The 18,695-nt window shown below is 33.2% G+C and overlaps 3 protein-coding genes across 8 annotated transcripts; 2 read left to right on the top strand and 1 right to left on the bottom strand.

Annotated features, from left to right (window-relative positions):
- The first annotated feature begins 1,635 nt into the window (after window positions 1–1,635).
- On the top strand, window positions 1,636–5,545 carry LOC113848247 (metal-nicotianamine transporter YSL3). Of its 3 annotated transcripts, none has more exons than XM_027477692.1 (8): window positions 1,636–1,979; window positions 2,314–2,715; window positions 2,799–2,971; window positions 3,132–3,229; window positions 3,322–3,456; window positions 3,559–3,748; window positions 3,845–3,959; window positions 4,281–5,545. In XM_027477692.1, the coding sequence occupies exons 2-8, from the start codon at window positions 2,349–2,351 to the stop codon at window positions 5,210–5,212; spliced, it is 2,010 nt and encodes a 669-aa protein (XP_027333493.1). In that variant the 5' UTR covers window positions 1,636–1,979; window positions 2,314–2,348; the 3' UTR covers window positions 5,213–5,545. The 3 variants fall into 3 exon arrangements, with proteins under 3 accessions (XP_027333493.1, XP_027333485.1, XP_027333501.1); XM_027477700.1 differs by having other exon boundaries at window positions 1,711–1,979; window positions 3,577–3,748; window positions 4,281–5,544; XM_027477684.1 differs by having other exon boundaries at window positions 1,637–2,715.
- A 3,469-nt stretch (window positions 5,546–9,014) lies between these two features.
- On the top strand, window positions 9,015–12,434 carry LOC113848262 (cytochrome b5). 2 transcript variants are annotated; one of them, XM_027477720.1, is made up of 4 exons: window positions 9,015–9,103; window positions 9,328–9,424; window positions 11,195–11,261; window positions 11,352–12,434. In XM_027477720.1, the coding sequence occupies exons 2-4, from the start codon at window positions 9,338–9,340 to the stop codon at window positions 11,600–11,602; spliced, it is 405 nt and encodes a 134-aa protein (XP_027333521.1). In that variant the 5' UTR covers window positions 9,015–9,103; window positions 9,328–9,337; the 3' UTR covers window positions 11,603–12,434. The 2 variants fall into 2 exon arrangements, with proteins under 2 accessions (XP_027333521.1, XP_027333513.1); XM_027477712.1 differs by having other exon boundaries at window positions 9,018–9,102; window positions 9,325–9,424; window positions 11,352–11,607.
- Window positions 12,435–13,025: 591 nt separating this feature from the next.
- LOC113848214 (GTPase-activating protein gyp7-like) lies at window positions 13,026–18,417 on the bottom strand. Of its 3 annotated transcripts, XM_027477627.1 has the most exons (6): window positions 17,624–18,073; window positions 17,471–17,545; window positions 15,977–16,112; window positions 15,836–15,885; window positions 15,367–15,420; window positions 13,026–15,222 (listed from the first exon to the last, which is right to left on the bottom strand). In XM_027477627.1, the coding sequence occupies exons 1-6, from the start codon at window positions 17,773–17,775 to the stop codon at window positions 13,983–13,985; spliced, it is 1,707 nt and encodes a 568-aa protein (XP_027333428.1). In that variant the 5' UTR covers window positions 17,776–18,073; the 3' UTR covers window positions 13,026–13,982. The 3 variants fall into 3 exon arrangements, with proteins under 3 accessions (XP_027333428.1, XP_027333443.1, XP_027333435.1); XM_027477642.1 differs by lacking the exon at window positions 17,471–17,545 and having other exon boundaries at window positions 17,624–18,417; XM_027477634.1 differs by lacking the exon at window positions 17,471–17,545 and having other exon boundaries at window positions 17,941–18,168.
- Window positions 18,418–18,695: the final 278 nt, after the last annotated feature.

Below are 18,695 nucleotides of genomic sequence, written 5' to 3'. Positions count from 1 at the left end.
TAGTAAGTGAGAGGAAAAAAGTGTAAAAATCATAATTTATTTTTTATTACGATATAATATTTATGACATTTTAAACGTTTTTTTTCCAAATAATCACACACAATGACCATTAAAATTATTCTACTTAATTGACATTTTCTCTAAAACAATTAAAATTAATCTTTGAGTTTTATAAGTTAGAAAAGACAAATATAATGTTAAAAGGATTTTTTTTATATTAAATTATTTGATAATACTATGTCACAAGGTTTGGTTCTTTATTTTTAACCAATTTATGAACTGGGGTAGTCATTAAGAGTCTTTCCTTTCACTCTCAAGTTAAAAGATCGTCTCATTTAATATCTTGCGTGTATAATAAAATTAAAAATTATATAGATGATTCTTTATTATTTTAAAATATAAAAAGTAATAATAACTTTTAAAAGGTAAAAAATAAAAAATAGAAATAAGGAAATTTGAATAAACTATTTGGGGTGCATTGTTGCATGTTTGGTAGAAAGGCAAGGTGAAGTGAAAAATGAGCAAAGTGTCCGATGAGGAACATGGATACGAGAGAGAAGGGTGATGGGAAGGAAAGAGGGTTTTTTTTGCCTGTATAGGATTTAATCAAAAACATTTTATCCGTATGAGGTTCTTTGACAAAAAATTCTCTGTTTAGGGGGATTTGTGAGTGTCGTCAAAACTGCTGGCGACACATGATCAAGTATCGGCTGAAAGAATGCCGACACAGTTCTCAGAAATCAATTTTAGAGAGCAGTTGTTACGGAACCACTCTCTAAAATGGACTTTTGAGAGCGGTTCAATTCGAACCTCTCTCAAAAGTCATGTTTTTAATTTATTTACTATTTCTTATTTATGTGACATAATATTTGTTGAAATATTATTACAAATTTAACAACTGCAGATTCTTATAATATAAATTTATTAATTAATGTTTTTCATTCTTATTATTTCAATTTTATTTTGTTATTCATAATTTTATATTTTATTAACCTTATAATAATAATCACACATAATTTTTCTTCATATATTTATTCAATTTAATTCTTTTATATTTCTTATTTAATTATTTTTTACATAAGTAACAAGAAAATTATATATTTTAATTTAACTATTTTTTTATTTTTCTGTTTTTCTATATTCCTATTTATTAATTTGAGAAAATAGGAAAATAATTAAATTAAAAACATGACTTTTGAGAGCGGTTCAATTCGAACCGCTCTCAAAAATCCATTTTAGAGAGCGGTTTGAATTGAACCGCTCTAAGAAGTGAATTTTAGAGAGCAGTTCGATTTGAACCGCTCTCAAAAGTCCATTTTAGAGAGGGTTTCGTAACAACTGCTCTCTAAAATTGATTTCTGAGAACTGTGTCGGCATTCTCTAAAATTGACGACACTCACAAATTATCATAGACAGGGAATTTTTTGTCAAAGAACTCCATACGGATAAAATGTTTTTTATTAAACCCTATACAGGCAACAAAAAAAAAAAAAAAAAAAAAAAACCAGGAAAGAGGATGTATCTTGGTCCGTTGAGGGGGTGTAGAGCGCAAAGAAGTCAACGTCTTGGGAGCATGGGCCCCACTCTGGTGTCTCCTTCCACTTCCTTATCTGCGTAATGCCCCTCTGTCATTTTGAAGTTGCATGAAATCAAGATCATCAACCCCCCACTCTCTCCTCTGTATCTCAGTCAACTCCATCAACCTGTTCATAACACTTTTAACATGTGTAGTACAATAACATTAGCCATCATTTGTAGTACCACACCACTACGTTGTACTACTTGTCCAATACCTCTCTTCTAAGGTTCCCATGCCCAGTATAAATTCTACGTTTTCCTCCCCTCTTTCCACCAATTCACTTGTTATACCACAAACAAACCCTCCCAATTAAGCTTTTCGGATTCCCACGTTTCTGTCTTTGTTAGTACGTCTCTGTTCCTCTGGGTTTTTTTTTTTGTTTGAATTTTCACAAACCGAGGTAAAACGTTTGATGTGGTTTTCATCTTTTACTGCTTGTTACTTTACGTGCCATAAAATCTCTGGACTGTCCCTCCGTTGAATCCGATTCTAATTCCATTTTTGTTTCTTTCTGATACCGCCGTCCAACTATCTATTTTGGAGTTTTTTATTATAATGATTGTGTTCTATTATTTATAGTTAGAATTATAATTATGTTATAAATTTGGTTTATTAGATTCGATAATGTTAAATGGAGATGCGTAGGAAGTGAAGGAGCTGGGAGACTGTTGATTATTATTTTTGTCCTCTTTCACTCTGTGATAGAGTTAACCTTGACTTAATTATATTTATAGATTACTCACTCAGAGTTGAGTGTTTGGTGAATCCAATGGGTACTATAAGCAACGAAGAACTCGAAGAGATTCAGAGTGTCGACAGAGAGGACATTGAGGAGATTCCAGTTGTGCCTCAGGATGTGAGTAGAATAGCACCATGGCCAAGACAGATTACGATTAGGGGACTAATAGCTAGCTTTCTGATTGGAATAATTTATAGTGTGATTGTGATGAAGCTCAACCTCACTACTGGATTAGTCCCTAATCTCAATGTTTCAGCTGCTCTCCTTGGCTTTGTGTTCATTCGAGCTTGGACTAAGGTGCTTGAAAGAGCCAAAATTGTTCCCACTCCATTCACTAGACAGGAGAATACCATAATCCAGACTTGTGCTGTTGCTTGTTATAGCATCGCGGTAGGAGGTGGGTCTTTTCTGAATTCAGTTCTTGAAATTGTATTTGTGTTTGCATGTGTAATTTGTTGAAGTGAACTTATGTGATTGTAGGTGGTTTTGGGTCTTATCTCTTGGGGTTGAATAGGAGGACTTATGAGCAAGCAGGGGTTGATACGGAGGGGAACAATCCTGGTAGTACCAAGGAGCCTGGAATTGCATGGATGTTAGCTTTTCTCTTTGTCACCAGCTTTGTTGGGCTATTGGCGTTGGTCCCCATTAGAAAGGTATGATGTTGCACAAGATTCATTTAATGTTGTTGGTTGTTCAAAGGTTGCTATTCTCTAAGCTTGTATATTGTTGAAGGGATGATGATCTCGTTTTCAAAAGATTTTGGTTCTGCTTGACTTGAATGGTGTTGCTAATGATGTTTATGTTATTTAACAGATCATGATAATAGACTACAAATTAACTTATCCTAGTGGAACTGCTACTGCTGTTCTCATTAACGGGTTCCATACTCCTAAAGGAGATGTGATGGCCAAGTATGAACCTGTTTTAATTTGTTCGTTTTTGTTTTCAAGTTAAACAATGTGAATGTTTATAGGAGCTCAAACTAGTTCAACTTCTTTCGCAGGAAGCAAGTTCATGGTTTCTTGAAGTTCTTCTCAGCCAGTTTCATTTGGGCTTTCTTTCAATGGTTCTATACGGGAGGGAATAATTGTGGATTTGTTCAGTTCCCTACTTTTGGATTGAAAGCATGGAAGAACTCGTATGTTCCTTTGTCTTTCTTTAACTAGTAAATAGTCTCTCAACCATGAAATAATTGTCCATTGTTACTGATTATACTGATTAAAGTGGTTCAATTTGTCAGATTTTACTTTGATTTCAGCATGACTTACGTTGGAGCAGGAATGATTTGTTCCCATCTAGTAAATTTATCCTTGCTTCTTGGTGCTGTGATTTCATGGGGCATTATGTGGCCTTTAATCAGGGGACTAAAAGGAGAATGGTTCCCTGCAAGTATACCAGAAAGTAGCATGAAGAGTCTTAATGGCTATAAGGTCAAAATTTGGCTAGAATTAAAGAATTCTATCAAAGCTTATTTATTTTAGTTCTTTCAATTTCAAGCCTTGAATATTTTTTTTTTCTTGCTGCAGGTTTTTATTTCCATTGCCTTGATTCTTGGTGATGGGCTATACAATTTTGTCAAAGTTCTCTATTTCACTGCCACAAATATCCATGCCACTGTGAAAAAGAAGAATCTTAATACATGTAAGTAAATGGCCTCTAAAGTTTTTCCAGTTCCTGAGGATGCCACTCAGATCCTCAACATACCCTTTCCTATATAATAAAAATTGTTATCATCGTTTCAACAGACACCATAAAAAGAGAAACAAAATTATCTGTTTATAACAAAGTGAACAAATATTAGCTCTTGTTTTGAGTCTATAGGTGTCATATAGGTTGCTGGATTACATAGTATAAAGCTCCATTTGGTATTTAGCCAAATGTAAGTGTTCTTATATGGAGTGGTTCATGATAACAGTGAACCTCAAATTTGTCTGTAAAATCTAATAATTTTTGTCACTGCAGTTTCAGAGAACCAGAGACAATTGCCTCATGATGACCTTAGACGGAATGAAGTGTTTGCAAGAGAAAACATTCCTATATGGTTGGCATGTACAGGATACATATTCTTTGCCATCATTTCTATCATTGTAATCCCTTTGATGTTCCCCCAGTTGAAGTGGTACTACGTGGTGTTTGCCTATATTTTTGCACCCTCTCTTGGCTTCTGCAATGCTTATGGAGCTGGCTTAACTGACATGAACATGGCCTATAACTATGGGAAAGTGGCTCTCTTTGTGCTTGCAGCCTTAGCTGGAAAAAGTGATGGTGTAGTTGCTGGGCTTGTGGGGTGTGGCCTGATTAAATCTATTGTTTCTATTTCATCTGATTTGATGCATGATTTCAAAACTGGTCACCTTACTTTCACTTCCCCTCGTTCAATGCTTTTAGGCCAAGCTATTGGGACAGCAATAGGTTGTGTTGTTGCTCCTTTTACATTCTTTCTTTTCTACAAGGCTTTTGATGTAGGGAATCCTGATGGGGAATATAAGGCCCCATATGCCATCATATACAGAAACATGGCAATTCTTGGTGTAGAAGGCTTTTCTGCCCTTCCCCACCATTGCTTGCAACTCTGTTATGGTTTTTTTGCATTTGCTATAGCAGCCAACTTGGTCAGAGATCTTAGCCCAAAAAATGTTGGGAGATGGATTCCACTTCCAATGGCAATGGCTGTCCCTTTCCTTGTTGGTGGTTACTTTGCCATTGACATGTGTGTGGGTAGTTTGATTGTGTTTACCTGGCACAAACTAAACAAAAATGAGGCAAGTTTGATGGTTCCTGCAGTTGCTTCTGGTTTGATTTGTGGAGATGGATTATGGATTCTCCCTTCATCCATTCTTGCTCTGTTAAAAGTTAGTCCCCCAATATGCATGAGCTTTTTGTCTACCAGTTAGAAGTTCATATTAGTATTCAAATATAGAGATAAGAGGAAATAGATGTAGTCCACTTACTAAGGTAATTAATTATGGGCATAATGTGGTAGGAGGCCTTCTTAATAGTTATAGTGATTAGCAATTTTATTCATAAAAGATTCAGCTCTTGTAATCTAGAGTGATATGTAAATATTTTGACATACTTGATTAGAGTGAGGGATCAATTTGAGTGCACATTGCATCACTCTGGCAAATGGGTGAGAGTGAACATATTCAAATTGAATTTGTAGCACATATAACTCTATTCAAATTTGTTAAATTCTGAATTTATAAATTTACTTTTGGTAAGGATGTTAAAAATTCGAGTTGTTAATTAGGGCTTATATAAACCATCCAACAAAAAGTGGCCTGTATCAACAAAATTAAGAGAGGGAGAGATTTTGGTTTTTTCCACCTTTTTTCCCCCTCTTTATACCACAATAATTTTTTTTAAATATTACTAAAAAAAATTAAATTATTGAATAAAAATATAAATATAAATATATTTTTAAAATTAAATAACCTCCCAAATTTTCTATTTTTTAGATTTTAAAATACTTTGTTCTATTTTATTTTCATTTTTCGTCTCTATTATAGTTTGTTCTCCATCCTTGTCACTTTAAACTTTGTTATTCTTCCATCACTATCTTTACGAATGTATTATAGAAAATTTAATTTACTAAAAATGTAGTCTTTGTTGGCCTTGATTAACTTGTAAATTCTAACACTTTTTTAGAAATAAATTTATGAAATTAAATTAATTTTCAAATTTATGTTTTCGCACTTCATGAAATTAATAGAATTATTAACTATTTCTAAAAATAAATTTTCAAAATTAAAATTTTACATTTTCAAAAGTAAGTTTCCAAAATTAAAATTTTATACTTCTGAAAAATTAGTTTTTCATATTTTTGAGTTTTCATATTTTTGAAAAATATTTTTTTGACATTATTAACTATTTCTGGAAATAAATTTCTAGAATTAGGATTCACCTATTATAAAATTAATCATTTTTATGTATATTTTAAATTTTAAGTTTTCAAAAATATTTTTTTTATTCAAGCTTCTGCAGTTTAATTTCTGAAAACTAATTTTGTTTAAGTAAGTAAAAGTTTTATTAGAATATTTAAGTAAGTAAAAGATTTTTTTTCTCTTTTTTACCGAACACGTAAATTTTGATAAAATGGCGATGTTGTGTTTAAGTGTAGAGAGCTAGCTTTTTATTTTTCAAATGAAAAATCTTTTATGCACATTTTAAGTGAGAAATCTTTCAATATCCTTTTAATTTTAAAAATTATATATATATATATATATATATATATATATATATATATATTATGCGCATATAAGAAAACTGATTCTACAATTCAACATGAAATTAACTAAGCATGTCAAATACTAAAATATGTATAATGTGTATTCAAATTAACTTTAATTATAAACTTCAAATCAAAACACATGTATAATGTGAAAATTTAATTCATAGTACAAAACTAAAGCCCGAAGCCCAGTGCAAGTAAAACAGCGTGAGAGAAATATGATATTTAAAATATGACTCGTGTTAAGATTTGTGAATATTTTAGTGTTATGTTATAAAATAATCATAATTTTTTTAAAAAAAGTATTCTTAAAATAATAAAATTTAAATATACATTTTAAAGCATAATGCTCCAATTTTCACAAGATTTGCCAACGATTCCAAAAGAAATCGATGAGCAACATTCTTGGAATTGAAAATGAAGAGTTGCTTCGAAAGGCGAAGTAGCTAGCAATGGGTATTCCATCTAACTCTGGCATGGTGTCTCGTGTTTCAACTTTCAAGAAATGTTCGTCACGAGCAAAGATTTTTCACTCTTATTTGATACCATTCCCACGTTGGCGGCTTCTAAATAAATTGCATTTGATGAAGTAGCTAGCCCAATTAACTACTACCAACTCTTTCAACTCAATTTAAATGCTGCCAAAACCACTCTTTAATTCCTTTTTTTTTAAAAATAAAATAAAAGCTATTTAAATTTAATAAAAAATAAATTTATAATATAAAAAAGCAAATGATGAATGATCTAATTGTACCCGTGAAATGCAACACCCAATTGGTCACAAATTGAAGTCTATGACGGGGAACCAAAGATAATCATATTTTAAGGAAAGCTGCGTAGTAAACATTACATTTGAATTGACTCGTGAATTGTTAATTAAAATAAGTCATCGGTAAAACCAGGGGCTGTTTTGATTTTGATCATTTTACATTTTTGCAGTATTAATTTATGGATATAGTCGGCTTTTTGTTTGCAACAATGGTTGGTACACGTCATTTTATGTTTAATATTTATTTATGTGCCTTCAACTTTTTGCATAAGTATCTTTTAGTCATTTGATTTCTTAATTACTTAAATTATTATTTAATATAAGTTAACATTTAAATGTTTTGATTAAACCTCTATAATTATGTGTCTCAAAATAATAGAAGTGCCTATGCATTTTATATCTAACTAAAGTTAGTCGTACTTTGTGTACCATTGACATTTTTCTTTTGAGTTTTGCAAATGAAAGCCAGACACGTGTTAAAAAGCAAAAATATTAAAAAATTTAATATGTTAATAATTCAATTTTTTTTAATGACATTATTTTAATTAAAGGGAATATATATATATATATATATATATATATATATATATATATATATATATATATATACCACCATTGATGTGGTTAGTTTGACTAGCCCGTTGTTTTTGTGGTCGTTGTAGAATAGTCATGTATTATATATACAGTTTTCTTATACTCATATTTTGACTATTCAAATTGTCATTTCTACATGTCCTTTTAATAGATATTGTTAATATTCTTTGGAGACACTTTATTAATTTATAAGATGTTATATTTTAGCTCAAATGATTTATTTCCATATTTTTAATCTTTAATTATAAAAGTCTCGCCTTATAAAAATATGCATAATTTTTTTTGTAAATTATAACTTATTATCTTTAATATACTTGTGCAATGTAAAAAAAATGATATTTTTTCAAAAAGAAATCATGCACTTCGATATTAAATGAATCAATAATGAAAAGATAAAAAAAAAAATACAATTTTTTATACAAGTTAAATCATATAAAAATATATTACTATAAAGGGGAAAATATAAAACTATTACAATATCTTATTCTTTTTTAATGATTTACACTTAACCAATAACATTATTGTGGCATTTATTTATATTAATAAATATTTAAACGAATAAATTCTCAACTATAACCGATAAAAAATGTTATGCCTAATAAAAGTAAATTAATGATAAAAGTTATAAGTAACTGAAAATACCAATAACTACAATCACGTCACCATAATCATAAATATATTGTTTATTGTGCTATTAACAAAACATAAATTATAACCTCACATGATTTTGATTATTGTTAGAAAAAGATTTGCATAAAAGCGTATTTGACATGTTGACAACCTTATAAATTTTAATATCCACAAAATTTTAAAAAATAATTAAAGAACTCAGATAACACTAAAATTGAAAAATTAACTAAAAAAAATACGGAACAGTGTATTATTACATTCAAAAGTCTCTGTCAAGGAAATATGCCAAATCTTTGTAATTCACTCAATCCATAAATTGAATTCAGTATATGAAATATATATGTTTTTCACAGAATTTGAATTTCTCCTCACGTGTCAATTCTGTAATTTCAAGATTTACGAAGGCCATTTTTGTGGCCCAAAATAAAATGGTGGTATATATAAGAAAGTACGTGGCTTAATAAGCAGTCACCGTAAAGAGAGTGAGAGATTTGGACACAACACTCACCAAAAGGATCTGTATCTGGGTTTGAGAAGAAACGGAGAAAAAACCCTTCTCTGGTAAGTATTGTTGACCCACAATAATCAAATTTTATTTATTGATTCATTATTAAATTTCCATTCATAAAAACCACTTTTTTTTATGGTTAATTTTCTTTTGGGATGATTGGTGCTCGTTCCCTTTCTTGATTCTCAAGATCCTATCTAGACCCCCAAGAAATAAAATAATTGTGGGTTTGACTTGAATTTTTCTGGGTCCTATGTATTTTTTGATTTTGTGGCAGTGAAAAAAGAATGGCTTCAGATCCAAAACTTCACTCTTTCGAAGAGGTGGCAAAGCACAATCAGACCAAAGATTGCTGGCTTATCATTTCTGGAAAGGTCAGTTCTTTTTTGTTTCTTTCTTTTTAATTCTTTGGAAGGATTTCTGATTTTCCTTGGAATGATCGATTCTCCTGGAGAAACTGGGAGAAGACGGATTTAAGATGAAACCAGGGCTTTTAGCATTTGCTTTTTGGTATTTGAATGCTTTCATTTGATTCATGTTTTGCTGATAAAGTTTGATGTGTTGGGCCTCATGCATGTCTTGTTTGTCCTGTGTTGGAGTAGCCACTATTTTCTCTTCTTTTCATTTTGTCTATACTGACTTTCTACATTTGCATCTAACAGATAATTCCTTATTGCCACAGCATCTTTAAAGGCCTTGTATTATCTGGCTTTCTTATGCTCAAGTTCGGTTTAAGGAATTTTTAAGGGTGGATGTTATTTGGGTTTTGTTTATGCTATGTCTGGATCGTATGCATATAACAAATAGGTTCCGATTCTTGTACAAGATTACATTTTCCACGTGCTGCAGCATCTTATTTTATACTACATGATTGATTGCACAGCCAAAATAGTTTGTGGTTGGAATTCATCTCCTTATACTAATGTTTTGACATTATATGGTATACTTTGCATGTCTACACCTTAAAATCTCATTGCAGCATGTTCAATTGAAATATGAGAGGCACTGTTTTGCATGGATGACTCAAGTATTAAAATGGATCATGTTAACCAGTATCCTGATTCCTGATACTAATTAGTTTACATGTAAGAAAATGGTTGAGTAGAATATATGATCTGGTTGACTATTGAATATTAGAAGATTTGTAAGTTCTTGTTGCATATAATTTTGCAGCAAGACGCTATCTCTTTTTTTTCTGGCTTTATTTGCACAAACACATTCATTTAATGTTATTTTTAAAATTAAAGAAGGAATTGATAAGATGATGATATGAATATTATAAAGTGAATGGAGGATTTCTTCCATAAGAAAGAGAAAATACATGGTAAACAAGAAGGAAAAATAGATATCAATACAGTAAACTAATGCCATGCCTCAACATATCTGAGGGAAGCCCCTTTAGAAAGACCATGTGCAACTACCTAGTCTTAATGGAATATGAAGAGATATGATACATATTACAAGTTTTATGCTCCAACCAAATGTTACCAAAAGGTACCAATACTGCACAGTTCCACTAAATTTGTAGCCTTATTTACTTCTACCAAAACCATAAAACTGTCTGACAAATACTGGGTCAAGTACATAGGACAAATCTGACATTCTCCAGAAAAGCCAAAGAAATAATTCCATAAAGTAGAGACAGCTGTTACAGGAACTAGGCTTCCATAAAGTAGAGGCAGCTGTTATAGGAACTAAGCTTCCATCATGCATAACGCCCTTATTAGGGGGAATTAAACTATTTGACACACACTTGTACCATTTCATTGGCATTAATTCTATTACATGCAGCTTTCATTGGAAATTACATTATTTGACGGAGATTTGAAAAAATGACTCGCAAAAATGCTCCCCAGAAGGATTAAGAGACTGAATTTCTCTATCTGGATTGGAGGACAATCACATGATCCAGTAGATTCTAAACAACCTCAAATTCAGATGATTCCTCATCATTAAATGATGAAATATAATACCATGAATGATAATCATTAGTCAAAGGTTCCATACGAAGACATTATAGCTACCCACTTAACTTTGGAACTTAAGTTTTAACTTGAGACCCAAAAAATCAACCATAGTTTCAATTCTATTATTTTATGAAGCTATTTTGTGCTTAACAAATTTATGTGCTACAACCATGTTAGGTGTACAATGTCACCCCTTTTATGGATGATCATCCAGGAGGTGATGAGGTTTTGTTATCTGCAACAGGTATGCTTATATAGTTATATCACCTGAATATTATCAATAATAGCACCAAAGGATATGCATATTGATTATACTCTACTTTATGGATTTCAGGGAAAGATGCAACCAATGATTTTGAAGATGTTGGACACAGTGATTCTGCTAGAGAGATGATGGCAAAATACTATATTGGTGAGATTGATGCATCAACTATCCCACTAAAGCGGACCTACATTCCACCCCAGCAAACTCAGTACAATCCTGACAAGACTTCAGAATTCATGATCAAGATTTTGCAGTTCCTCGTCCCACTCCTGATACTGGGCTTGGCCTTTGTTGTCCGACACTACACCAAGAAAGATTAGTGCTTTCTTTATCACATTGCACCCTAGTGAAGGATCTGTTAGCTATTTATACAGTGTCATTTAAAGCAGTGTTTAGTTTTATTTCTGGTGTCTTGAGCATTGAAACTGGATCATAGACTATAGTTCAGTAAGCCAATCTTTTCCAACTTTCTTTGGCCCATTGGTATTGTGTCATTGTCACTGAAGAACCTAATGTTGGACAATAAGTTTCCTTCCTTTTTTTATTCATGATCGTTGCTTTTTTTAAAAATTATTTCTCTTTTTTCTTTCAAGGATCACCCTATCTTCTTTGCTGGCTTAATATGTGTCATTGTAACACTGTCGTCTAAAATGAGTTGGCCCGAATGGATTGGGTAGCTCATTTTGTTAGCTTTATCCATCTGGAATTTGGAACATGTGCTTAAAGTATGAGTAACAGTAAAAACAAGACAGCCTTGCACATACAAAAGGACAAGAAAAGGAGTGTGAACTAAAATCTCAAAGCCTTGAGGAAATGGAGAAGCGGAACAGTATAACTTCGAGATGCAGAAACCAAAACTGCAAGTACGACAATGGATGAATTTTTTATTTTGTATTCAATGGTGAAAGTAGCATGGAGCATGGGCCAGATATTGACAAATAGGAAATGGCAAGAAACGGTTTGGACAAGAAAACAAAAAAACAGAAAAGCTAACTGTATTACAAAGGGGAATAAAAGAAGAAAGAAGACACTTCATAGTCCCTTGCAGTCTATTTTTAAGGGTGGTGCTGTTGATTATTTTTAAGATTATTAGTAGTTTCTGAAGTTGGACTAATACGTTTATTTTAGATAAATAATATCGAGATTCTTAACAAATAAAAGAAAACAATATTACAACATTGTCTAACATATTTTTGTTAATACTTAAGCATAATAACAAATATTAAAGTTGAGTTCATATATTTTATACTGAGTGTATGTTTATTTTCTTTTTGCTGTGTTCTTACGATTTTTAACATTATATTTATGTATTATTTAATTTCAAACATGTTTATGTTATTTTTCTAAAAAAAACACGAATCGCAAAACCAAATATTAAACTTGATATAAATCATTTAATGAACAAAAATCTCATTTCAATCTATAATTTTATAAATCATTTATTGTAATTATTTTTATACAAAATGACAATGAAATAAAAAAAACTAACGAACAATTTTAAAAAAAAATAAAAGTTCATCTGAAATTTTATAAAACTAAGGAATAAAATGATCATCGCTTTTAATTCAAAATACTAAATTAGACCTTTATTACTAATTTTGATGAAAAAATTGCATAAAAATACAAAAATTTAATCATCCGATGACGACGAGAATGGGATCCTTCCGTTGAAGTTTGTTGCCATCGAAGCAAAGTGTCAGGTCAGTTAAGTATGTGTCAATTCACGACAAAAAAAAAAAGAAAAAAGAAGAAGCTGTGTGATCAATTAATGTGGCCAAGTTGGTCGTGTTACAATGGACCGAAGCATATTTTTCACATGGGTGAATCATTGAATTATAACTGTTAATATGGCATCCTTAAATATGAATAGATGAGATGATAAATTTATATTTTAACTCTGATCCTTAAACCAAATTTAGCTTTTTATTCAATCCTTTTTGAGTTCACGTGAATCCGCTGCAAGTCTCCACCCTTAGGCTTCACCGGAAAACATGTTACATGTGCCGCTGCACTTCCCTATTCGCGTGACTATGCAAACATGGTTGGGATGAACAAGTTTAATATCTTTTCCAGCAATGGGTTGTCCCTCCCCCTTTCTCCAACTTTTTATACCAATACACTCAGCATCCCTCTTCCAAACAGAAACCCGCTTCCTATTTGGGTTTCAAACGGTGTGTGGAAACTTGAATGAGGTGTCTCTGCCTCCAGTCATATGATTTCTCCAACGACGACAAGAATTTAATGGCCACCGGCAGCGACGGAACATAGTGAAGATATCCCTCAAACTCATGAGATGCCACTGCTTTTATTTTTTAATTCTGATTTGAGACACATCTCGCAGCATCTTTGCGAAAAGCTGGGGTTGTAGGTGTCTCAAATCAGAATTAAAAAATAAAAGCAGTGGCAGCTTGAAAGTTAAGATCTTTTGACGATATTGTAAACCAGCCAAAAGGAAAAGGAAGGAGCCAACGTGGAAAAGAAAAGCGTGCATCTAAGTCTAGCCAATTTCGATACCCACATTAGCCAACAATGTCGAAACTGAGCCTTTTAAATAAGCAGTGGCAAGTTTCCGCAAGCAGCAAGCACCGTTGCCATATAAACTCAACATTTGCAGGACTTAATTGTAGACACGGAGGAAAAATCTGGCACCTTGAAAGTTTTTTAATATTGTAAACTAGTTTGCTTGTGTATCAACTTCAGTCATCGGAAAGATGTGTCTATTTTCATTTTGTCATGAAGGGTGACTACTAAATTATGGGCATCATCCAGCAGCTTCCAAACATCAAGTTGTCCAGCCATGCCATTGCATTCCTTAATGATCTCGTCCATGCTGCTATATTTCTCAATAATCAATTTCCTCTTCTGTAAAACTGAAGCTGCTATTGCATAAAGCAGTAAATCGTCTGTTGGTGGAGCACGCTGCCTAATTCTGCTCCATGCAGATTTCCCAATACCTGCCCTGATAGCTGCTTGATCAGCCCACATTACTTCCCAAAGACACAGAGTCTGTTCAAATGTCAACTCCCTTCTAAACAATACCACCACCATCCTATACACAAAAAAGCAATCCTCGGCCTGAAGCTTCTGCAAATGCCTGAACAGGTGGGCATCCTTAAACTTGATAATTTTTGCTACTATATCAAGTTGCCTCCTAATACCCACCTCATCAAGCCTGAAATTCTGCCGAGCCTTCTTCATGAATGCAACAAAACACCAGAAAGCCTCGTGATCTTCTGATATAACACTAACTATAGGAGATAGAAGATCACTCATACCCTGGCAGTAGCCAATTTCAGGGTCATATAGAGCATATGCTTCGAGAATAGCAACTAGTCGAGCAGAATGAAAGATTCTGGCAGAGTCTAGGTGACCATAATCCTTCAAGCCAACAGCCTCGGCAGAATGATGTGCCCTACTGTCTGCTACAACAGCCTGAGAAGGGGAGTATGGCATCCATTCTGCATTGGCACGTACTGCATCAAGTCGAATGATTCGTTGCCATGTGGCAAAATCTTCATTACTCCATAGTTTTGATGGGACTTTCATTTGGGAGGAAGAAACATTTTCCTTTGAATTGTTCTCTTCCTGACCATCATCAGAAGGAAATGTTTGAATTACCTCAGGACCTTCCGAGGAGTCTGAATCAGTGGAATCAGTATCTGGCACAGAGGAATCAGCATTGCTAGTGTTTGGAGCATCATCTCCTTCCAACAGGGCACCCGATGGATCATCTGAATACTCAATATCCAGGCTTCGTTCCTCACTGGAAAGCGATTCTCTGGCACTTGTTGCATCTTCTAAACTTGGAGAACCATAATCTTGAACAAGACTTCCGCCATCTCCTTCATAGCTGATTTCACCTATTTCATTTAACTTAAAGCTCCCATTACTCTGCTTTAGCAGTTGCTGGCATTGTCTGCGAAGCTTCTCATACTCCTTTCTGTTTCAAAGATTTAGCATAAAAGCAACATTATGTTAAACCAACCAAATAGAAGAAGGATGTACATACAAAATAAAGTTTTGATAATACTGGAGAAATACGATGGATCAAGCATGGATTTGGCAATCCAAAATATATACTTACCTATTTTGGGCTCTTATAGCTTCTCTTTCTTCTTTGGTACTGTCCAACTCATAGCTGTGTAAATGAATACGAAATCAGTAACCATACAAGAGTTTATCACTACAAATCAATACATACAGGAAAGAGTGAGTAAAAAATTTCTAATGACAAAATAAATAAAACAGAAGGTAATCAATATCCTTCCTAATGCATAACATGACCCAAAGAATCAAGTTCTGGGTATTGATAAATGAAAGATATTTTAGGTTCATCACAACCAAGCAATGCAGCATAGAGACTTAAAATTTCAAAAGAAGAGCAAGACAATTTAAATATTAATGGGAAACTTCAAATTGCTCCACATATCTGTCCCATTTGTATGCCATGTCTGGCTGAAGTTCCGTAGTCCATACTTTCTACAACCCATGTTTGTGGGAAAACAAATAGTAATTCATTACTTAAAATCAAACATAAAAGATAGCAAGCTTACACTCCGAGTAGGAATGGCCAAGCTTCAACCCTAATACTAGGATCAACACCCTACATAAAATATTTATAATGTAATCAATTTCAAAGAGAAACACCAAAAACACAAAATTTAAAATCTAGATAAACAGATAAATAAACTCACTCCACTGCGAATTATTTTAAGGAATTTAATTCCACCATCACGAATTCTCCCATCTTGGGTAAACAGGCTCTTCCACTGCTGAGGTGAAAGGACACGTTTTCTTTTCCTGCGTGACCATGGGGATTTAAGTCGACCCCTGAAATTTTGCCACAGAATTTCTCATTACTACTGATTGTATGTTTTTTAAAATAGAGAATAGGCAGGAAACAATCATTGTAGGGGAGAGAACAAGCACACAAAAATATTCTTCCCAATAAAAAGAACATCACAGTGCTGCAGTGTGACAGATAAAATTTTTCCCGCCAATTGTGAATTTCCTCTTTTCCAATGGAAAAGTTGAGTAAACATATATAAGTTTTAATAATATAAAGATACAAACCTATGTGCATGACATTCGGTCACAATACATTTTCATTCCATGTTTGTGGATTCTCAATTAAAATGTTTTTATGTAGAGCGATCTTATTTCCTTAATGCTAAAATAACTAAACGCATTCAAAGCAACCCACATATTGATAGTTAATATTGTAATATCAAAGGTATATGTTTACTAATGAAAATGAACTACCTACTTTGAAAAGCACAAATCTACTTAATTTAACTATGGAGTTTTTGGCCAAGGAGAAGTTAAGGACTGACTTCAATAATACTACGTGTTTTTTACCTTCGTGTATTGCTAAATTTGCACAACACGACCTTGGAAAATTTTGTATAATTTTTTAACTAGTACTTAAATAAATCACTATTGCAAATAAAAATTTATGGGCATGCAATTCAGAGAAAAATGAGGAGGACATTCAGAAAATTGCCCTTGAAGACTGGATACATAAACATCTTTGAGATATACCCCGAAGAAAATCCAGAATATAAAGGCCTCAAAATTTTTCTAGTTTATTTAGCTGGTTGATTGGAAGACTACGACTATAATATACTTTCTTAAATCTTCTTAGACGTAAAAAATTTAATTAGGTTCAAAACATATATTTTTTCAGTCTCCAAATGAACACACTAAATACACTCTAGCACAGATTCCTTTCCAGCTCAGGAAGAAAGAGCAAGATAAACAGTTTTGATATTCGATCAAGATCACCATTAAGTTACGTTTTCCCTGAGCAAGGTTTTGACATGCTTTTGATTTGACATGCGAAACGGAATAAGAGGATATAAATAGTTCAATCCAAGTGGACTGGAACTTCAGACTGAAGAAAACTCACCAACACAAAAGAAAAATAACAATAACAATAACACCCCCACCACACCACAACCAATAACGAGATTTGTCTCCCTCTCACTGTCTCGTCCTCATAAACCATTTTTCTCCTTTCATAGAAAAACCAAGATTTTTTTTTAATTCTTAGAAACATTGTAATTTGAACAAATCTACCAATTAACCAGTAAAATACACAATCCGACCTAAATGCTGCCAAAGAAAGAGACTCAAAACAGGAACATGGAAGCTGACGCACAAAAAACGAAACACACAATCTGATCAACCTAAGCTGACACTGAAAGCAACATTGGGGAAGCCCACAAGTGGAGATCTGGCACGAAATAAACAATAGAAAAAAGCTAATAAAAATCGTAGCGGTGAATAAAAACAGTTTAAAAATTGAAGTGAGAGAGCAAGAGGATAGAAAAAGAATTCACCGATCAGAGGACGAACAAGAAGCTGGTGAGGAAGAACTAACAACGAATAGAACCGATCGCAAATGGATCCACGACGAAGACGACGACGATGAAGAAGGAGAGGAATTCGAAGACAACGAAGATGAATTGTCACTTCGTCTAAGGGGATTCATCTGTAAATTCCTTCTATGTACACTTTAAGTTTTTGGTTTTTCCCCTTTCAGTGTAACAAAATCGGAATAAAAAACAGTGTCACCATATAGGCCTGAACGAGCTAGGGTTTTCACGATTGCTATGCTCTCTCTACTTTGTTCATTTGAGAGGTCTTCGGTTTTTACCTACTGACACCGTAGAAGATGACGGCGACGATAGCGAGGCCAGCCAAGGCAGTGAAGAGCACCGCCGGAGTGGACGCCGACGCCGCCGCGGCCATAGCAGAGAACCTGGCGCCGCCGGCGCCGGAGATGAAGAGAGTGTCGTTGTTCGAGTGAATGAATACAACCATGGAGGAATTGAAGTTACCAAATTACCCTTTCTATGATTCCACTGTTTTCTTTTTCCTTCTGAGAAACTGGTTTGAGAGATAATAGAAACAAACCCTTCACAATCTCTCTCTGAAGTGGCGCACACAGCCACTGCAAAGAGAGAGAAAGGAGTGAAATGGAAATAGAAAAGAAGAGAATCGCTATTGCTATTGCTATTTGCAAAGGATGAAAATAAATCTAATCTATGCTTAATGTAAACGTTCGTTCAAAACAGCTTTGTGCTTTTTGCTTTCATTGCAGAGAGGAAGGGAGAGAATCAGAGAAAGGTGCAAGCGCGAAACGCTGCCGTTTCTATCCTTATCACAGCATTCAAACTTTCAAACTAACTAACTAATCTCACTCAATCTTCTAATTGGAGACGGAGGTTTCAATTAATCAATAAATTGCTTCTAATCTAATCCAATCACCGCATCAACCACAATCTTTTTCGGTAAGATAATTTACGAGTATGTTTAACAAAAAGAAAAATTTAGGCACAATATTATGAGTGTTTTTATATTATTTTTTTAATTTTAATTGATAAATAATAAAAATAAAAGAAGAGTATA

The sequence above is a fragment of the Abrus precatorius genome, unplaced genomic scaffold (genome assembly GCF_003935025.1).
Source record: "Abrus precatorius isolate BTA unplaced genomic scaffold, Abrus_2018 Scaffold10, whole genome shotgun sequence".
Classification (NCBI taxonomy): Eukaryota; Viridiplantae; Streptophyta; class Magnoliopsida; order Fabales; family Fabaceae; genus Abrus; species Abrus precatorius.
The sequence above is the reverse complement of the archived record's forward strand: the minus strand, read 5'-3'. Positions and strand labels throughout refer to the sequence as shown.